This window comes from Mycteria americana, chromosome 16 (genome assembly GCF_035582795.1).
Source record: "Mycteria americana isolate JAX WOST 10 ecotype Jacksonville Zoo and Gardens chromosome 16, USCA_MyAme_1.0, whole genome shotgun sequence".
NCBI classification, from domain to species: Eukaryota; Metazoa; Chordata; class Aves; order Ciconiiformes; family Ciconiidae; genus Mycteria; species Mycteria americana.
This window is the reverse complement of record NC_134380.1, coordinates 7,454,834-7,474,546: the sequence shown is the minus strand read 5'-3', so window position 1 is coordinate 7,474,546 and position 19,713 is coordinate 7,454,834. Positions and strand designations below refer to the sequence as shown.

Here is a 19,713-nt window from a genome sequence, read left to right as displayed (position 1 = left end):
GGCAGAAAAGGGGAGACTGGGGCATAGCCTAATTTACAATGGTAACGCTTTTGTTTTCTTTTTATTTTGCCTTTTTTTTTTTTTCTCCTTGAACACACCTTGTGCTGAGTGCAATCCACAGAAGTCAAAAACAGTGTTTTCTTTGCCCTCCTCCAAAATATCTACAGTATAAATGGCCTGTAACCGAGCTACGAAAAATCAGTTCTATGTGCGAGGGGCTGCAAGAATGGAATTTACATTTTTCCAGACACGTCTGCAATCTCTCTTTCCCCGTGCGTCAGACTGGCAATAGCAGAATATCCTCCTCCCACCTGTATACAGTAAATCCACAGTAGTAAAGTGCTGGTGTGCTTGAATGAAGTGGATAGCCATGCGACCATTTTACCATCGACAGGGGCTGAGTTTTGGGGGTAGGTGTTCTATATGGGTACAGTTCTCGAACAGTAATAGCACTGCAATATCGTAGAACTTGAGCTTAGCTGCTTACTTCTAAACGCGACCTGGATGCAGGCTCTGAAACTAGGCTCTACATGTCGTAATACAGTAGGGCTGGCTCCAGGTTTATGAAAAGAAACTTGTAGATAAGAGCTGCTTCTGTTCCCAAGATGCTACGCAGACTTTTAACAATTTCTCTATAGATTTCTACAAAAATATAAAAAATTCTATCAACATAACCATTCTACAGAATTCCTGTGGATTTTGTACATTTTGTTTAAAAAAAGTCAAATTCTATAAAACCCCCCCAAACGGTATTTAAAATTATCTTAAGATTATTGCACATGCTGCAGTACATTTGTATTTGTTTTTCAAAAGGGCATCTAGAAAAAACTTATCCGCTTTAGAAAACAAACTATTTTACATGGATTTCTTTTCCTGAATGCATCATCATACAGTATTTTTTTATTGGCTAGTCTTCACTGAATATTCACGTATGATGTAAACTTTTTGTTACTTCCACAAACCTTGTCAGCGGGCAAAACCCCAAGTATTGAAAACAGAAGAGCCTTTAGGCTTTCTGTCACATTTGGAGTTGAGCGTTGGATTAACAACACGTCACCGTTTTGTGCCACGATTTCAAGCTAAAATGTTGCATGGTTTCTTTGTAAGGAAGGAACTGTATGAGTAGTATCATTCCAGCTATACAAACACGCTCCTAATCATTAAGGAACCAGGGCTGGCAATTTTAGCGGCCTAGCTATTTTCCCAAATTATTTAGTACATGTGAAAGGCAAAGCTGAGGCTCATTACGAGTGTAAAACCAAAAAGGGATTAAGAATGTTTCTCAGGCTTAATACACTGTAATTTTATTATTTCCTTAAATATGATCTGGGGGAAGAAGTGATGAAAGGTTTGTTTGAAATCATTGCTTTAAACGGGGTTAACTCTGGATTTGGACTGGCATATCAAAGAGAGCGGTCTCCGTATAGGCCTGTGTTGGAGAGGGGAAAAATGTCCCAGGCAAGAATTAATCTAACTGCAGTAAATAGTACAGAATGGTAATCCTCCCACTTCAAATACACCGATTGGCTGACTTCCCACTGAAAGCCCTTACATTTCTATAGGACATGTAAATCAATAGGGATTGTTTATGGAGTAAATGTCCTCAAGTGAAAATAAAGGAGCTTAAGACCTCACATGGGCTGTTAGGTATGAACAGCATCTTCTTCTTGTATGTATACTTGAAGCTAATGCAGATATATGTAGTCATAATAGTCTAATCTCTGAATGGATAAAAGGCTGTACATCGACATGTTGTAATGATTTGAAAAGATCAGTAGTTCTCAAAAAGTTTCAAACTCCTGACTTGCAGAATTAGCACAAATCCTTCTCTTGCTTGCGCTGCTTTAAAGACACGATCTAGCAAAGCCTTATCCACGTACACAGTTTTAAAACTGCGACTATTCACACACTTCAAACCATGCCTGCAGAGTCTTATTTAGCCTACATCTTAATGTGATTTCATGGAATTTGAGTGAAGTTAATGTCTGGTTTCCATCAGTCTTGTGAAGAGTGGGAGGTGTCAAACTGGGCCAGCCTCTCTTGATTTTCAGGCTGTGCTGTCCAGTTTTACAGATTGCTTTTTGCAGAGGCCGTTAGCACAGAAGTAAACAGTTAATTTCTGACATGACTGACATTAAGGACATGTTATAAAGTAAGGACATGAATTCCATTTTTATCTGCTTTTTATCACGATGTTGCTGCTTAAGGCTTTCGATAGACTGGAAATAAAATTACAGTCAGGGTCATGTAAATTAACTCTAGCAGTGATAGCAAAAAACCTGACTTTCTAAACTGAAAATCAACAGTCATTCCAGTACCTACAGACTTTCTTACATGTTACAGACTTTCTTACATGTGTTCTGTAAAATAACTTGCTGTAGGCCTTGATTCTGTCGAACACATAAGCATACGATTTTAATTTTCAAGAATTACTTAAATACGATCAACCTCAAGGCAGTTTAAGCAAGAGCTTAGCTTTAAACATGTGCTTAAGCCCACTGCTGTGTCACGCCTGCACTGAACTCACCCACTGCAAATCTTAAACACGGCCTTGCTCTCCTTTTCGCACGGGTGCAAAAAGGAGGAGCTCCACTGCAAACGGTGGGCTTCCAGAGGTGTAAAACTCAGCAAAAGAAACAGTCTGTCTCGGAGTCACTGGAAAAACATCTCAGAAGTGACCACAGGCTCTTCTTGCCTCAGTTTCCTAGGCACGTACGAAAATTATCCATTGACATGGTTTTGTGAGTCACCAGCGGATGATCTACAATATCCTTTCATAATTCAGAATTGTGTACGGTTAAATGGCTCTACATTCACCATCTTCAGACAGCTATCAGCATGTTGTACCTTCCTGGGTTTGTGCACCTGCTTTTACTCTGGCTGTCCATTTTATGCAAGATTGCAATATTATTTTGTTAAAAAACTGCCACTGTATTTCTATACTACCCAAACAATCTTTTTCCCAGAATATCATTGAGGTCCAAGGGGAAAAATAAATTACATTAAATAATCCTTATTTACTGCTGACTGTGGGATACATTTCCTCTGTAATGCACTAATTGGCTACATTTTGTGCTTTGCAAAACAAAATGAAATCCAAACAAAACAAAACAAAAAAAGAGAAGGGATTAAATATATATTTTTAGGTTAAAATATTCATAAAAACCGACTTTATCTCAGAAATATTCTGAGATACATAAAATAGAAGAAAATTAAACGAGTCTTCAGTCACAAAATGTACTACATCCCGCAATACTAGATTCAATTAATTTAATAAAATATAATATACATATAGATTCTGCACATTGTATTGCTTTTACCTAAGCAGAACATATGCTTAAGTAAGCGTGATATAGGTTAACCACTCTTTTAACCAGCTGGTTCTTTAATCTTTCTTTGGAAATTTTTTACCCAGTGCCGTTTTGGAATACAGAGTTTTTAAATTTTTTTTTTTCTCTTACATGAAATGAAGAAAACATTTGGCACCAACAGAAAAGTAACTCAGGGGTCCATTTCTGTTTGATCAAAGGAAAAGCTAGGAAGTGTCAACAAGTCTTTCTTTGGGGTAGGAGATGTTGACATACTGTCTGGAAGCAATGAATCCCCTATATCCATGGAATCCTTGGACTCACAAGAAGGAGCACGCCGTCTCAAGCAAATGTCTCCACCGGCAGGTGAGATGCTGTGAGGTCCTCTAGGTAGTAAACTCTGTCCGTCGGGTGGATCTATAGATATACATGGAGGGCTCAGTTTTTTCTTCTGCCGTGTTCCTTGCAAGCCTTCTATTTCACTTACCACCTGACTTATGAAGCCAGAAGAGCTAGATGTGGAATGGTGCTGAGGGCTGTTTTCCATTGAACAGATTTCTATTGAATGTCTCCTTTGATCATCTAACCAAGAGGGCGGTTTTTTTAGAAGACCCTGGGTGTCTACACTGTGGTATTTCTTCAGGTCCTTCAATGTAACATTGCCAGTATTGCCTATGTTCCTCTTAGGAGTGAGAGGCTGAGCCTCTGAACAGGCACTCGAGGCTGTACAAGTTTCTGAAGTGAAAGGCTCTGAGGAGCTGTTTATTTCAGATACTTCTTGGCCCATTGAATCTCCAGGTGTCTCCTGATAGGAGTCTGCACAAGCACACGATGCTGGTGCCTGCTTTGAAATATTATACTGATTGTGGGAAAGCTGCTGCGTATGAACGCTTGCCCGGCTCCATGCAGCCAACTCTTGCGCTTCTGAGGGCGTCAGAGCCACTGGCGACTCCTCCTTGGGCACAGCGGGGACATTTGGGTCAGAGAGTTCACTCACCTCGGTGTGGAGATTCTCCTTGCTATCCAAAGAGTCGTTCCTTATAGCCATCTGTATCGGAGCGCAAAGGGATCGGGGAGGAGGGGAGTTGCCAGATGAGAGAGACAGACCAAACAGAGGTTAGTACGAGCAAGGCACAGCATTTACAGGGCACTCAACTCTGCTGAGATACCTCAGCACACACCCACTGACTCCTATAACAACCTGTGTTGCGGGTGCTAGCAGTTCTCATGCTTCAGAGATCTGAGGGTTTGTCCCTGTGTGAGTGACAGCAGAATTTGGCCCTTCACCCTTCGTAAATGGTTGACCTTTAGCTTTCTCCTCTAAGGATGGAGAGCTGCAAAACCAGAATGCCCCCACCTAAACTTAGACATATTCTTCTTATGCAAAGGATGAGGGTCTACAGCGAAGCCCTTTATAATTTTAGCCGCACAGGTACGAGCGGGGGAGGGAAGACGCGCGAGTGAGCCTGTGTATCCCCTTCTCTAGCTCAGGTGATGCTGAGGGCATGGAGCAGGATCCCCAGAGCCAGCGACGCCAGAGCAACCACGCTCTGCGCCAGCATCAGGGCAACAGCCTGTCCCTGGCTTTGGTCCCCAGGCTGGAGCCACAACTCTGCACCATCTTATGGCAGGGGAGCTGGAAAAGCTGGAGTCCAAAGATGGACTAATAATAATAATAATAATAATAATCTGTAATTATTTCAGCTTATTCTGATGCTTGAGTTCAGGCTTCCTAAGGCACATTTTGCCTTGGCTGTCTTGAGCCGCATGCAGCTTTAGTGCCTGCTGGCAGAGAGAACCTATGGCATGTTTCGAAGGCTTTGTCTTTTCACTGCACTGCATCCCCTTGTCAAAAAGGTTTATAAATCAGCCACGTTAACTGGCCCTTAAAGGCAGAGTCTCAGTTTGAGAAGACTCTTAAATGATCTTAAAGATTAAAAACTTCACAGAGAAATTTGGAGGAAATGCGTACAGCTGGTCTCAGTCCTTTAGAGAAGTGTAAGGAGATGAAATTCCTCATACTAAGGAATGCTTTTGTGACGAATCGCCCCAAAATGATCTTAGAATTTATATAAAAATTGTCCCACAAGGATCGTTTGAGCCAAATGATCTCTATTCAGGCAAAGCTGTCATCAGCTGCAGTATGCACGTGTGTGCGTGCAGAAACACACGAGTCTATTGCTACACCTGCACATTGGGCTCCCTTTGTCATCTGTGAGAGCTGAGAGAATATTTAATACGGCAAACGATTTTGTCCAATGCTGGTGAATCCTTTCTAGTTAAAAATTTACAGCATAATACTGGCAACTAACCAGTCAAGAGTGGAGCTAATTCTGGTCTCCTCAATGCCAACAGTTTTAGTGAGTGAGTGGGAGAAGACACCATGTTCATATCCTGAGAAGAGCCACAGACCACAAAAAAGTAGAACACAGAAGCAAAAAGTAATTATTGTCATTACTTTTGCTTGTACACCAACCTGTGTTGCATACAACGACAGTATTAGTCACCACCAGCTCTTTCTTTCCTTATGATACAGGCATCTTTGGTAGTTGTTAGTAGTAACTGTTTGTACAAATGTTTTACTGGTTTGTTTCAAAATCAAAGGACCCTCTGCCATCCCATTGGGGTGTACAGCTGCAGTAGCCACAGCTTGGTGTGGGCTACACCTTGGATACACAGTACTGGAACCAGAAAATCAATATAGTTTTGATTTCAGGTAGAATTCCCCTGGAGAAAAGCTTTTGTGCAATGCACTGCCAAGGAGTGTATTCCTCAGCAGGGAATGTTCTCTCAAAGCATCCGATCCACTCTTCTTCATCTGTGAGTGTATTGCTAATTGTCAAACTTTCCGGAGTCTAAACCGCACGTTACTGTGGGGACTGTGTCCACTCTCCAGCACTCTGGAGGGAAAGGGAGCTTAAACACACAGGTTTTAATGATGGAGGAAAGTGCACGGACCAGGTATGTGGTGGACAAGATTTATCTATGCACAAATTTAGGAAAGGAGAGGGGAGAAGGGGGAAGGGAAAGGAAAGAAAGAAAAGAAAGAAAAGAATACAAATCAGAATTACATGCAATATATGCAACAATAAGGAAAAATGGGTACTGCAAACCAAAATGCTTTGCTAGTTCGGGCTATTGTGATGTGCTAGTAACAAATTAGTGGTGGCAATAAAAGGACCCACGCAGAGAGCACCTGAGCAAGCAGAAGTGCCGGGGATGTAAAGGGAATTTTGCCTCTTTAGGGACTAAGTTTCACAGTGTCTGGCCATCTAGATTGCAATTAACAGTAACAGCAATACTGCCCTGTTGCCAGCATCAACCCTACTGCTCCCATTAGCCACACTGGGAGCTCCTTCCCGCTCAGGAGCGTGGCCGAGGCAACACCTCACTGACCTTCGGAGGGATCTGTCCGGTCCGTGGACTGTATCCGCTCACTGTCCCAAAGCTTTTGCCTCTCTGAAATGTCACTCCAAGAGCATGCTCACGTCACTGCATGAGCAGGGAGAGGAGGGAGGGGAATAAATTAACTTAAACATATGAAAAGGTTTAGAAAAAGAAGCCTTCAAAGATATGAACAAAATTAGGCTGAGGAAGATGGCTAACATGGTAATTTATTCTAGATAGATCAGTTCAAAAGGATGGGTCTGTTATTCATTAGAAAGCAAGAGAGAATGGTTAGGAACTGGAATCATGACATCAATTAGTTTCCCCATTAGCAGTGATTGGGGTAGCTGGCCAGCCCTGTGCAAACGAATACATGCTAGGAATTTCTTATGTCAATTTAGTATTACAGACTAATGTAATTGTTAACCTTGGTACTTCACATTCATTTTTAGAGCTTAATGAATCAACTGTCTAATTTGTCAATGTTGATTAAAAGATGAAAGAAATGAGAATATTTTCATGCAGGAAAGGAATTGCTTTTGAAAAAATAGAACTGATTTATTTTGCGTATATAAAATCAGGCATGAAACTACTGAAGAAAGCAGAGTTTGGGAATCAGACATGCCTCTGGTCCTGGCCCAGCTGCACAATGAAATATGGTTAAAAATGTGAGAGTGAAGCACAAGTTTAAGTATTTTACCAGAAAAGATAAATTTAAACTTATGCTTCCAATCAACCAGACTGGAATTATTGATTAGATCCCTTAGATCTTTGTTTGAATCAGGATTTAAATCAATGCCAGGCAAAAACCAGAGATAAAACCAGTTGCAAAATAAAATGTGTTCTGTTTTGCATATACTCAAACTTTTCAAAAGCACACAGGAGATGCAAAAGGATCTTAATTTTCAATTCTCACTGTAAAAACAGTATGCTTTCCATGATGGCTTTGCATACGAGATATCCAGCTTCCTTTAAAGTGTTTTCCCCTTTCGAGAAACCAGAGGAGCCAGAGGAAGGGTGGCCTGGGATGGATTCTGCAATCCCTGTGTCCTTTCAAGCGCTGAGAAAATCACAGCAGTTAAGAATTAGTTCCTTAACCCCAACGAGCCCCTGGGGAGCATTTGGCTGCATTTATGAAGAGGACTGAAAAAAATAAAGTGCTAACAATGTGGAGAACATTTGGGCATGTTGCCAAAGGAGATGATACTCATCACGCACATTCTTTGGAGACTCCTGGATGGCTTTCAGATCAAAATCCATCAACCTTTTTGTTATTTCTGTAGGAGAATTACAGTTCTCCGGAGGTTTCTCTGTGAATCCCTCCTTGAATTTAAAGCATGGTTAACGTGGAAACACGACAATATATAACCTCATCAGGTTCATGATCATAAGTCTGCTTACCTGTCTGCGGAGCAGCCTTTCAGCAGAAGGAGAGTGTACCTGCTGGGAAACCTGGGGTTTGCTCTCCCTCACCAAATGGTCGTGAGCTCTTATGTGGTGAAAATGGTCTTTTGGAATTTGTAGGAGAGAGCTGGTGTCTGCCGGCTGCGACTGCACCGATGCCTTTGAACCTTGCAAGAGGGAGAGGAGACAGAAATGTGACATGTTCATCTGGGGTTTGTGTCCCAATCTCAATGACCTTTCAGAGAAAACTGATCCATTGCACCTTGGACCAGACAGGCACGGCAAAACCACTGAATTCAGCAACTGGCTCCATAATTGGGAAAAAACTCCCACCTACTAATAAATTATTCCAAAATTGTCTATTATTTCATTTTTCTTGGCATTTTCCCTGATACAACTGGGACCAGCTCCTGTTTAGAACAGAAGAATATGAACCAGAAGTTCATCTGGACTGGCAATTTCTACATCCCTGCTTTAGGGCCAATAACTTTGCAGGCAACCGCACATCTTAGCACCGCAAGAATCTGACTTTGAAAGACTCTAGAAAAGGATGTCTCCATACCTGAGCGTATGCGGAGACCGACTGCTGGGATCTCAAAACCAGCATGCACACTGGAAATGAAGCAAAAGGGAATGGCACCTGGCAGCTTTCAAGGCTAGTTTTACAAAGCATCCCAGGAGAAGGAAATACATACTCTCCAGCCTCTTTTTGACCCTTTGTGGTTGCTGGCTACTTCTTCTAAAAGGTTTGAAACTCTGCATGTTCCCCCCTCCACAGGCTCAACGTTTTTCAAAACAATTCATTTAACCTGGACTGCATCCCAGAGAATCTCATTTGTCCTGGAATCTTTCCCAGAACAACAGCCCCATTTACGAAGGAGTATTCAAACAAATACCTCCTGCAAGTGCCAGTGTTTCTGACAACAAAACCTTTCTCAGCTTGAAATATTACGGCTTAGTTGTGGTGATTTATTAGAGGCGCCTGGCACCTTTTGCTATCTTCGCAGCACTTTATAATATTACAAACTGTAAACAGGTAGGGGTGACTTCCCCCACCCTGAAAAGCAGTGACATTGTAGGTGGAACAGGACAACGATGCATATGCCAAGATTTGGGCACCTTACCCACCTCTGAGCACTTTGGCCCGCTTAAGAGGATTGGAATTTCACCAGCAGGAGGAAAAACACAAAGGGTTTAATTGCTTAATGTGGTTATGAATAAGACATCAGGTTTACCTTTCCAAAATACTTCTCCTACATCTCGGTGGAACAGTTTTTCCTGGGGATTTACAAGGGTGCAATGCCTGTCCCCGCCCAAGCCAGGGCTGTCAGATGGGGCTATTCATTTCTCCAAGCTGGAAGTGCAGTCTTGAAGAAAGAAGGAACTCAGAAATTACCCACTTTTTGGTCAAGTTGACGTAGTTTTTGTTCAAGACAGGCCAAACGGATCCGAATTAAGGGTCAAAAATGCAGCACTGGAAAATCCCTCTGTAGCAAATGGGATTCTTTCGTATGGTCAGGAATTATAGCTCCAAGGAATTTCTTGGCTGTTAGAGCGAGCCATAAATTATGGCTCCACTGAAAGTAATGAGAGTTTTGCTATTGACTTCAGTAGGATTTGACCAGGATTTTAGCTGTGCCTTTTGCATTATGTGCAAACAGGTTCTTCAAAGGATAGCTCTTGACCTTGAAAATTTTGTATTATGGCAGTGATTTCTCACAACTCCAGATTCATCTTCCTCCGTTGTGTCCGCATTTTTTTTCTGCTGTTCAACAGTCACTATTCATCCAAATTCTTATTACTATGCAAATTTCAACATCTTATTTCTAATCTGTTCAAATCTCCTACCATTCTGAACAGTGCCGAAATTATGTTCAGCTTAGAGGCTTTCAAATGACAATGCTTGTAAAAACTTCTCTGTCTTATCTGTGACAAATATCTAAAATGATGGCATGTACAGAAGAATTAAAGACAGCTACATTCACTTACCAGCAGAAGGTAACCCCTAGCAGACAGAGTAAATGAAAGCACATTGATAAGCACTGGGAGCTAGCTGCAAGTACAGGTACAGATGTGCAGGTAGAGAGCGAGCCCTTGGTATCTGCAATATGCTGTATCTAAGAATATCTCTGAATTTAGTTCTAAGGCGTATATCCCAACCACGCACACTGGGAAGGACAATTCTACACTCTCTTATTTTTCCATTCATCTCACACTGAGATCTCCCTCAGTTCAGCACATTTATGTTCATTTTACAGGCATTTAGAGACACCATTTTCCCATCTTTCACAGATGTTCCCATATAGGGCTTCCAAAACCTGCTAGAATAGGTACTGCTGCAAAAAAACAGACATGAGGAAACACTTTTCTGCTGGGGTTTTTGCGCTGGGACCATAGCTAGCTCAGGTGAGATGGATGGAGCCCAGGCTGTACAGACTGTAACCTTCAGGGAACCAGGCAGGGGGACAATCAGCGTTGAGCCAGGCCAACTGCTCACTGTCACATTGCCAAAAAGTTCAGAGGAAAGGAGTTATCTTTAACAGCCTGGACTTTGTAAGTTGTGGAGGGTCTTTGCAAGTTGTGGAGGGTCTTTGCAAGTTGTGGAGGGTCTTTGCAAAGTCATTCCACAGGTCTGGACACCATCACCTCACTGGAAACCAATGGCAATTTGTTGCCTCCTACAGAACAGCTTGGAAAATCCCAGCTATTGCCATATTGGAAAATCCTGCTCTTGTCCCAGCTGACAGATGTGTACCTGACTGGGACTTGTGATGTGCCGGATTCCTCTCGCCCAGGGAGGCAGGGCAGGGGCTGGAGTACGGTGGCTGGAACATGTAGCTGTCATTTGGCAAAGAGTGGGTGCGCCCCACCGAAGGCTTTCTCACGCTCAGCAAGTCCTTGCTGGGAGACAGGGTCAGCGTGTTGTCTTTGGAGCGGAGATCAGCCTACAGGGAAAAAAGCAGTGAGGAAGGAAGACATCACAGGGTGGGAAGAGGAGAAGTGCCCAGAAACGCTAGCGACAGCCATTGCAATCAGTATGGCACGATGGGCATGCACATCGTCAGTATGTACAAGTTGCACGAATGGATCTACCGGGAAGCTATACCCCTCGTTTTGTATTGTCAATAAATTGTCACACAGAATGAACCACAGAAACAGAGGAAGCAACACTGTCGTAATAAACCATGACTATTTCAGGGATAGGCAAAGAAGGCATCATGCCTCAAGGCCAGCAAAGGTCACATGCTTTGCATAACTTCGATCCCCTGCAATTAACAGTAAAGCTCTCTGTATGTGCCCTCATCAGCAAGTCACACTTTTGCAAAGGTGAGTAGTTTCCTCTTCTAACAATAAAAAAACCAACAAAAACAAATACAAAAACTAGTTTACAGAAAATATTCTGTATTCTGGCTCCCAGCACAATTTTATTGGTTTTTCTTCTCACATAATGAATAACTAAACCCATTTTATTGAAAGGGATATCTAAACCTACTGCCTTCAGGGTTAAAGCCATTCTCTAATTAGAAGGGATCTCATGCAAGTGAGGGTTATCGTATATATGTTGACTGTGGAGTTTTTACAGCCAAAGAGTCTCTTGGAATGGGCAGCACCAGAGGCAATATCAAACGAGGTGGATTCAGGTCTGATTTCATAAGGAAATATCTCCATCCCAGAAACGTTCTTGGGTTTTATTATGTTGGACAGTATTAGCAAAAATGGAAGCAAAGTCAACTTCCCTGGATATTTCTAACGAAAGAATTATTTCGTCTTTAAAAGGTGTCCATTGAAAAACACAGAAATAAGATGTGACACTGTAGTCTGATACAGTATGTTGCTGATCATTTTTTGAAAACTTTAAATCTTACTTTCCGACAAATCTTCCCTTCACTCGCTGCATTACAGGTTTTCTGAAATCAACACTGAGATTTTTTTCCCAGTTTTATCCCTCAGCCATAAAACCAAAATTTCACTATGGCATTTTGTTTGCACAAGAAACATGATGAGGTTAAAAGGAATTTACAAAAAGGAAAAAAAAAAAGGAGGAAAAAAGAAGAAAAGGGGAAAAAAAGGAAGACCACTGTTGTAAACGTAATGAAGGAACCAGATCTGCACTGTCATGCAGCATTAGTTTCAGTCCTCAGGAACCTGCCGATTTGGATATAGCCTAGATAAGAGAGACTGCAGTCTCCTGATATAGCTCAGGGAAGGAGAGCGAAACCTGTGCTGGTAAAGCTGAGACTTTGGGGTTTGGGAACCTCTCTGTTCCTCCCCTCCCTGCCTCCCCCTTCCGAGCAGTTGTTTATGCTATTTAGCTTTCATATTATTTAGCTTAAAGCAAAAAAGATGGCCCGAAACCTGAGATTTCCAATTCAAAACCCTTTGGATCTGAACACGAGAATTTGGATTTGACATCCTACCCAAACCCAACCTTTAATGAACCTTTAGGTTCATTGACAGGATCCAATACCACAGCGGGCTCGTTTCCACTTTCCAATCATCTCGGGGGAAATCTCGTGAGTGAACTTCATGAAAACCATTTAGAATGGCTGCAAAATGATCTTCTGAGTCCAGCTCACAAACAGAGCAGTGGGAGCACATGACTTTTTGGTTCACTGGTAGTTTTGAAAAACATGTTGTTTTGGCTTGACTGAAAATCAAATCTGAGTTTTCTGTGAACCAAAAAAAAAAATCCCAACCCAAATCTATTTTAAGTCCAACAAAACATTCTGAGATAGTTTTCAACTAAAGCTGTGTCTAAATGAAGTATAAAAATATTGCATTTAGAAAAGATTTCAATGAAAGCTTGCCGTTTTTCAGGAGTCTGGGAAATTGTTTTGACCAAAACACTTTGTTGGTATTGACACAAATTCACAAAAGGCTTTGTTCAACCTGGTTTTGCCTTTTTTTTTTTTTAATTTGAGAAAAAACATCTCTCTTGGCTATACCCTTGAGACTTTGCTATGCTGTCAAACAGGTTTGTCTAATCTGATTCAAAACTAGAAGGGCTCACTCCTCAGTCCAGCTCTCCAGACTAATTTTGAAACAAAATGTCCCATACAAAATGTTAAACGTAGTTTACAAAATCTTTTGCGCGTGATGCCATGAAGCATGATGGGAAATATTGTCACGGTTTTTGTCACGGATGTTTCCCAAATAAATGCTAATTAGGATGACAATCAACTAGAATGGCAGAAAGTTTATCAACAACACAAACATCCAAAGGCAGGTACATGAACAACAACAAAGAAAACAAGAATGACCCAAAAATGTTGGAAGAAGAGTTATGTCTGTTGTACAGCAGAAAAAAAGCACTTGACTGCTACACAGCTAAAAATGTCTAATGTTTCAAAGAGGAGATGGTTAAGGCAGGGTTCAAAATACTGGTTATTTCATTCAAAAAGACACAAAACAGTCCAAACTTTTTTTTTTTTTTTTTTTTTCCCAGCGGGATGACTGCTAGTAAGAATTCACAAAACAAGCAGCATCTCGGAGAGATCCCCATCTGATATTTGTAAAATAAACAGTCTGGCACCAATCATGCAAAAAGCCTTGTGGTGCCTGTGTTCATAAAGACAAAAATCCATTACAAACCAAAGGGTTGCAGATGACCCCTCAGCAGAGGACACATGAGTCATTAGCTCATGGGTGTCTCTTCCACGCAGCATCACTGATTTGTTTCAGATGGGGAGGAAATTTCAACCTTGACACTTTCCAAAGTGCTTTTTTACTCTTTATTTCACTTGTAGAAAACACATTGTTTTTACATAAGATGCCAAGGGAAAAATAGAAACAAATACTTGTTCCTCGCAAGGAGCCAAGTTCGTGGACAAGAGTGATAACAACCCAGGACCTAATGGCATTAAGGACAACGTCCTGTTCAGGGGAGCGGTTGGTGCTATTTGGAAATGGGCTTGAACCGAAAATGCCATTAGGCAGGTGTGGAGAGGGGGAAGCAGTATTTCGAACCCTGTAAACATCAGACTAAACAGCGACCAGTGTATGTACATTGCTTTCCAGAGCATTAAGTAAGTGTGTGTTAGTATCATCAGGAAAAGGGTCATCCGTCAGAGCTAAGGACCAGGACTTTTCAGAGAGAATATCTGACGCCAGAGACAGAGCCTCCATCTCAGCTAGAGGGATCTAAAGGGAGAGATGATTAAGCATAAGAAACCAGGACACAAATCTTTAAGAAAAGAAAAAAAAAAAATTATCATAATCTAAATAATTCTAGACACTAAAGCAATATCCCTGCAGTGGGAGATGCTACATCATGCACATTGTTACCGGGGACAGAATGTTAAAGAAACGAAATATAACAAAGAAATGAAAAAAAAAGAGCGGGACATTCATACTTAAATGCTTAGCAGTGAGCTGGGAGGGAGTTTAAAACCTATACTAATGCTAGCATTGTATTTTGTTGTTCTCCTGTCTAGATGAAGAAGCAAAAGTAACATTACTGTCATACTAAAGATATTTATCCTCTTGGCTATGATCAAATACAAGAGGCTTCAAGATCTTCCGACTTCTCTGAAGTTGTTCCTACCCAGTAACTATGCCGTTTTCTTGGCCTCTAAGCTAATCTGGCTGAGTCTGCAAAGATTCCCCACCACCAAAATCATTTTGCAGGTGGGGTATGGAACATGCCTTTCCCTGCGCTCCGGGGAGGGTACGGGGACCTCCCCCTCCCCAAGAGGCAGGTGGGACTATAATGAACTTCCTAATGGCTAAACGGAGACAGGGAGAAACTTCAGGCTTGATTCAAAGTCTGGAAAGGTCAGCAAGTGCCTTCCTGGTGCCTTCAGTGGGTTTTGGTCTGCTAAAGAGCCTCCAGTGCCTGGGTAAGCACCAATAACTGTCCTACTCAAAGAACTGCCTGTGTCTTCCGGCTCCCAAATGCCACCCCAGCCCTGGCCCCCGGCAGCCTCCCCCAGCTCCGAGCGAACCCGAGCTGGGAATAGGTGCTATTCCCCGCTGAAGGCATTCAAGTAATTGATAAAAATCTACATCAAAATATCGATGAAGCTCGCTCCCTAGACACAAAGCTCTTTTTATAAGAAATGCGAAACGTCACTTCAGGTTTTGGAGAGAAAGGGGGAAAAGGGGACTGCAGTGTCTCCCCAGAGCAGCATCCCTGCTGCCAGGCTTGCCCTGAAGTGCAGGCTCAGCCCTCCCCAAATCCCCAGCTCGGGTACGTGTCTGAGGCTGGTGCCCGTGGCAGTGGGAGAGTGGCACTGGGGACAGCATTTCCTCGGGTAACCTACAGACCTGGCTCACGCTTGCAGGGGCCTCCTGGACTGGACAAGTCCCAGGTGCTTCCTTTTCGTTTCTCACTGCGCATTTTTTTCCCCTATCCTCTATGCTTGAAAAGTCTTTCAACAGCAATATATCTTCCAAGAGAAACCACAGAGGCCCAGATCTGTTGCACTTAAGTTGTCAGAGGGCTGGATTTTCTCACTCTTAGAAATGGCATCAGCGGGGTGAAATAAACCCAGTGATGAGTGAACCTTGAGAGGCTCAAAACTTCAGCTGAGATAAGGAAGAGGGTCGGGCTCCTCTCCTCTAACCTTGGATTCGATAGCTCCTCTAACACAGTCATCCGCTGGCAACGGATGAAAGACACGCTTTGGAGGAGCTCCTGATTTCATACGAGGCTCCCCAAAAAAGCATCGCTGCAAAGGTTGCCCACACAAGGACAGTAATGCCTAATGGGACAGAGTCAAGCCACCGACTGGAGCCCGAGCACATGGGGAAAGGCTGTGCTAGAGCACGGTGGACACCAGCAGCTCCTGCCTGATGGAGCGGCTCTGCTGGGAGCTGCTATTAATCAGGTTGCTTTCAGCAAGTCCCAGCGCTGCTCTAAATTCCTGACTTGCCTGAGAACATGACAAATGGTGTGAACAGAAAAGCCAAAATGTAAACAAAACATCACCCCCCCCTTCAGCCTTCCCTCTCCAAAAATTGAGTTTAAAGCCGTCAAAACATTTTGTTGGAAACATCCAACTGATTCATACGGGTTTTAATTACAGGTGGAAAAAAATAAAATAGCTTAAATTTTAAAAGCAAAAACCATTGCAAACTGGACTGCTATATTTTTTCATTACAAAAATGTCAAAACAAAACCATTTTTTTGCTGCAGCAGCAGTTTCTGGTGAAAAATGTTGTGACAAAAAATTTCCAACCAGCTCTCGCTGAGTTTCATACTGACCCTCTGCCTTCCCCGCCAAAGCTACTGTCTCTGTTCCTCCGGTAATTCTTAGAGGCAACCACTTCCTACAGCTTAATAGACCTCAGTCTGGAAAGTGATACGCAGCAATCAGAGGGAGACATGTTATCCCGCTATATAAAGATCTGCAGTAGGATTTCATTTTACCTAAGCTTGTTCCTTTCCTCTAATGAACCACTGAGTAGGATAATTTAGAGTGTCAGTGAGCTCATAAATAAGCACACTGATTTAACAAGAAAACTTCTGCTATTTTTAGCCAGAAAGGGAAAAAAAAAAATAGATCAAGAAATATGGAATTTGCTCAATTCCAACTGCAGGAAAAAAATAGGTATGCTTGAATTATTATTATGGTCACTGCTGCGATTTAGGGAAAATATTTGCTCTAAAGAATAACATGCTTGAGAAAGTAGGCATTTTATTCTAAGAAGTAAATGAACTAATTTTAAACAAGTATTACAGCCCTTCTTTGAGAAAGCACTGGAGCACACGATTACTTAAGTACACCATTAAGGGCTGCCTCACCTTCTAAATTCAGTTTAGATCAGAGATGAGGATCTAGTTTACAATGACCCACTTGCAAGAAGCCTCTTTAGGAAAACCATTCGAAACTGGGTTTTCATGCAGTGTAAGTAGGCACAAAATGTAGAGAGCAGTTGATGATCCCCAGCAGCTCAGGCTCTGCTCTGGGAAAACCTCACACCATACTCCAGGCTCTGCAGACGTGTCCTGGCATTGCTATGGGGCCCTGGTTAGGAGCGAGAAGCCAAATACAAGAACCCCACTGAAAGGTGGAGATAGGACTTTGTACGTTTTTGCCTACAACGCTGGTGAACAGTAAATCCCAATGAAAACTTCTTACTGTGTTGAAGAGGGAAACTCAGAGCCTGTACTTCTCCTCTTGCATTGATACACAACATCATAAACCAAGGCATCAACTCCCACAGAAAAAGCCAAAATGACTTACGCTTCAAAATCCCTGTGACTACGTTACATAAAGTAAAGAACTTTAACTCTCTAGTAAAGGTCTCAGTCAAATCGAGTTTGGATGGAGACTTTGCAGGAAATTAGGAATATTAACCTGGTTCTCAGAGTTGTAATGTTCGGGAGCTGGGAGGGCATAATGATGGCACACAGAGCCTGACAGGTTGTCCATCAGCTTCAGCTCTCCTTCCAGAGATTCCTGGATCAGCAGTGATATGGTATCAAACAAGTGCCTTTCCTAGGAGGGGCGGTGTATAGCATGCAGAAAGGGAGAGCAAGCCAAAAGAGAAAGGAAAAAAGTGAGGGACAGAGACAGAGAGAAAAAAGGACAGTGTGTAAAACCCAACAAACAAAAGGGAAAAAAAAAAAACAGAATAGAAGGGGGGGTAAAAAAAGACAGAAACGTTCAGGGAGAACAGCAGTAACAGAAACAACGGGACAGGAGAGGTGAGGCAAGAGAGGAGAGAGAACAGTGCAGTAATATCACGGTGAGCAGTGACAGCTTTCTCAGACATTACTGGAGACGGGGCCGACGCCGGCTGCCTCGGGATCGTGGCTGCTCCCGCTCAGGGCCCTCCTCGGGGACAATTCTCGCTCGCAGCAAACGCGACTGGTTACTCCTGGGATCAGAGCTGTATAATGGGGCCGGTCTAGCAGCATCTTGATACTTGGTGCTGTGAACTTCTACAGGACACTACTGCTGTAAGGTTTCTATACACACTGTCCACATTTTTGAGCAAGACCTAATATTTGACACCTAAATCCATATCCAGGGGTCACAAATTAAAATAACCTGACTTGAAGAGAAGCTGAGCATCCTGTCCATAAAGGCTGCAGACGCCCAGGATGGACACACATCAGGTCACTAATTCACGTGCCGGACATGGGTTGAGGTGCCTCAGTTGTTCTGGTCAACTTCAAACCAGCTGGCCACAGCACAGACAACGGGAGGTTATACAGAGCAGGGTCTGGCTTTCACAGGCAGCATGGGAACAATTTAAGGGTTGCACCTTTCACATAGGGAATGCCTGCTACATACAATGAAATGAGGACCGTCGTTACAGTCAAACAGCACACAGTGCAAAAATCCTGGGGAATAGGCAAGCAAAAGAGCATGCTGACCACGTGTCCTTGCAGGGTCATGTCCTGGGAATTGTATTCCTCTGCTGTCGTGCTCAAGCATCAGATTCTTCCTGAAGATTTTGGCTGGGAGAATAAATAGTCGGAATAAAATCTCCCGGAGGTTTTTGAGGCTTCTGTTTGAGTCAAAGAGCAAGAAGCACACGCTGGAGATTATGACTAGAATAAGCCCTTTCCAAAGCCACCTTCAGAGAGGGCAGGTTTAAGAGACTGAAGAGCTGAGAGTATCCTTCCCACCGATTTGTCTTGCAATTTCTCTCTTTGCCAGTGTGAGGACTGATGCAGGAGAACAGTGCTGAGGCCAGTTTGCCAGTACTCTGCTTAACATGTACAACAACAGTTGGGACATGTTCTTCCTAGAGGATGTAATGAGTATGGATTTCCCCATATTGCCCTGAACTCCTTTCTCCTGTGCCAAAGAGCAGCTTTGGACTCCATCTCAGACATCAGTGACTCCTAATGGCACCAGAAGTTTCCAGTAGCTTAAGAACTGAAGCAAAGCTTAAGCAGGGATTTACTCATTTTCACCCTTGGACTAAAGATCATAAATGAGTTTTTCATGCATTAGAATACTCATTAGTCCACCCCGGGCAGAAGCCAAGATATGTTGTTGTGAAATCATGATGTAATAAAAGCTAGTGAGGTCTGTGTAGAGTTTAACCCAATTTGCAATCAGCTAAGACTAAAAAAAGGCTGGACCGTTTTCCTTGTATAATTCCAGTTCAGTTCCCTCCCAAAGGACCTGTCTGGATCTTGACCTCACCTCTCTCATTCCTCAAACTGAGTCTTCATCCAAAAACTGTGCTTTAGAGAGACTTGTTGCAGCTTGTAGCAGCTACCACATTACAGCCCTGCTCCAGCACTGCTCCTGCTGGTGGGAGTTTTGTCACCAGTTCTGGTGAGCTCAGGTTTGAGTCCCCTCTGGATTATTCTATTGTTAAAATAATCTTTTCTTACAAGCTTGATTGTGGGGATGGATTTTAAATTGAGGTTACATAAAACAAATTTAATACTTAAGCAAAGATTACCCAAGTTTTATTCCTCTTTTATGTTGTGGTTCATGGTCTGCATTAGAAAAACAAACACATTATGCTCATGATTTTGCTATCACACAGGACATAGCCCAAACTCTGGATCAGAGGAAATTTGGAGCTAGGTCTGAAATGGGTGGCTTGGGCACATCTCCAGAACAAATTGCAAAGCTCTCTACCTCCGAACAGATGCGTCAAGGTGGTCTGGAGACCTGCCTAGGGTCTCTTCCCTGGAGCA

The 19,713-nt window shown here is 42.6% G+C and overlaps 1 protein-coding gene across 1 annotated transcript in view; it reads right to left on the bottom strand.

Moving 5' to 3' along the window:
- Window positions 1-3,501: 3,501 nt before the first annotated feature.
- CACNA1G (calcium voltage-gated channel subunit alpha1 G) overlaps window positions 3,502-19,713 on the bottom strand; it is a 101,182-nt gene continuing 84,970 nt past the window's right edge. Inside the window, exons 33-38 of the mRNA XM_075518657.1 lie at window positions 17,402-17,542; window positions 14,106-14,240; window positions 10,855-11,044; window positions 8,097-8,266; window positions 7,914-8,018; window positions 3,502-4,356 (exon numbers count right to left, since the gene is read on the bottom strand). Coding sequence (XP_075374772.1) covers window positions 3,502-4,356; window positions 7,914-8,018; window positions 8,097-8,266; window positions 10,855-11,044; window positions 14,106-14,240; window positions 17,402-17,542 — 1,596 coding nt within the window. The remainder of the gene's footprint in view (window positions 4,357-7,913; window positions 8,019-8,096; window positions 8,267-10,854; window positions 11,045-14,105; window positions 14,241-17,401; window positions 17,543-19,713) is intronic.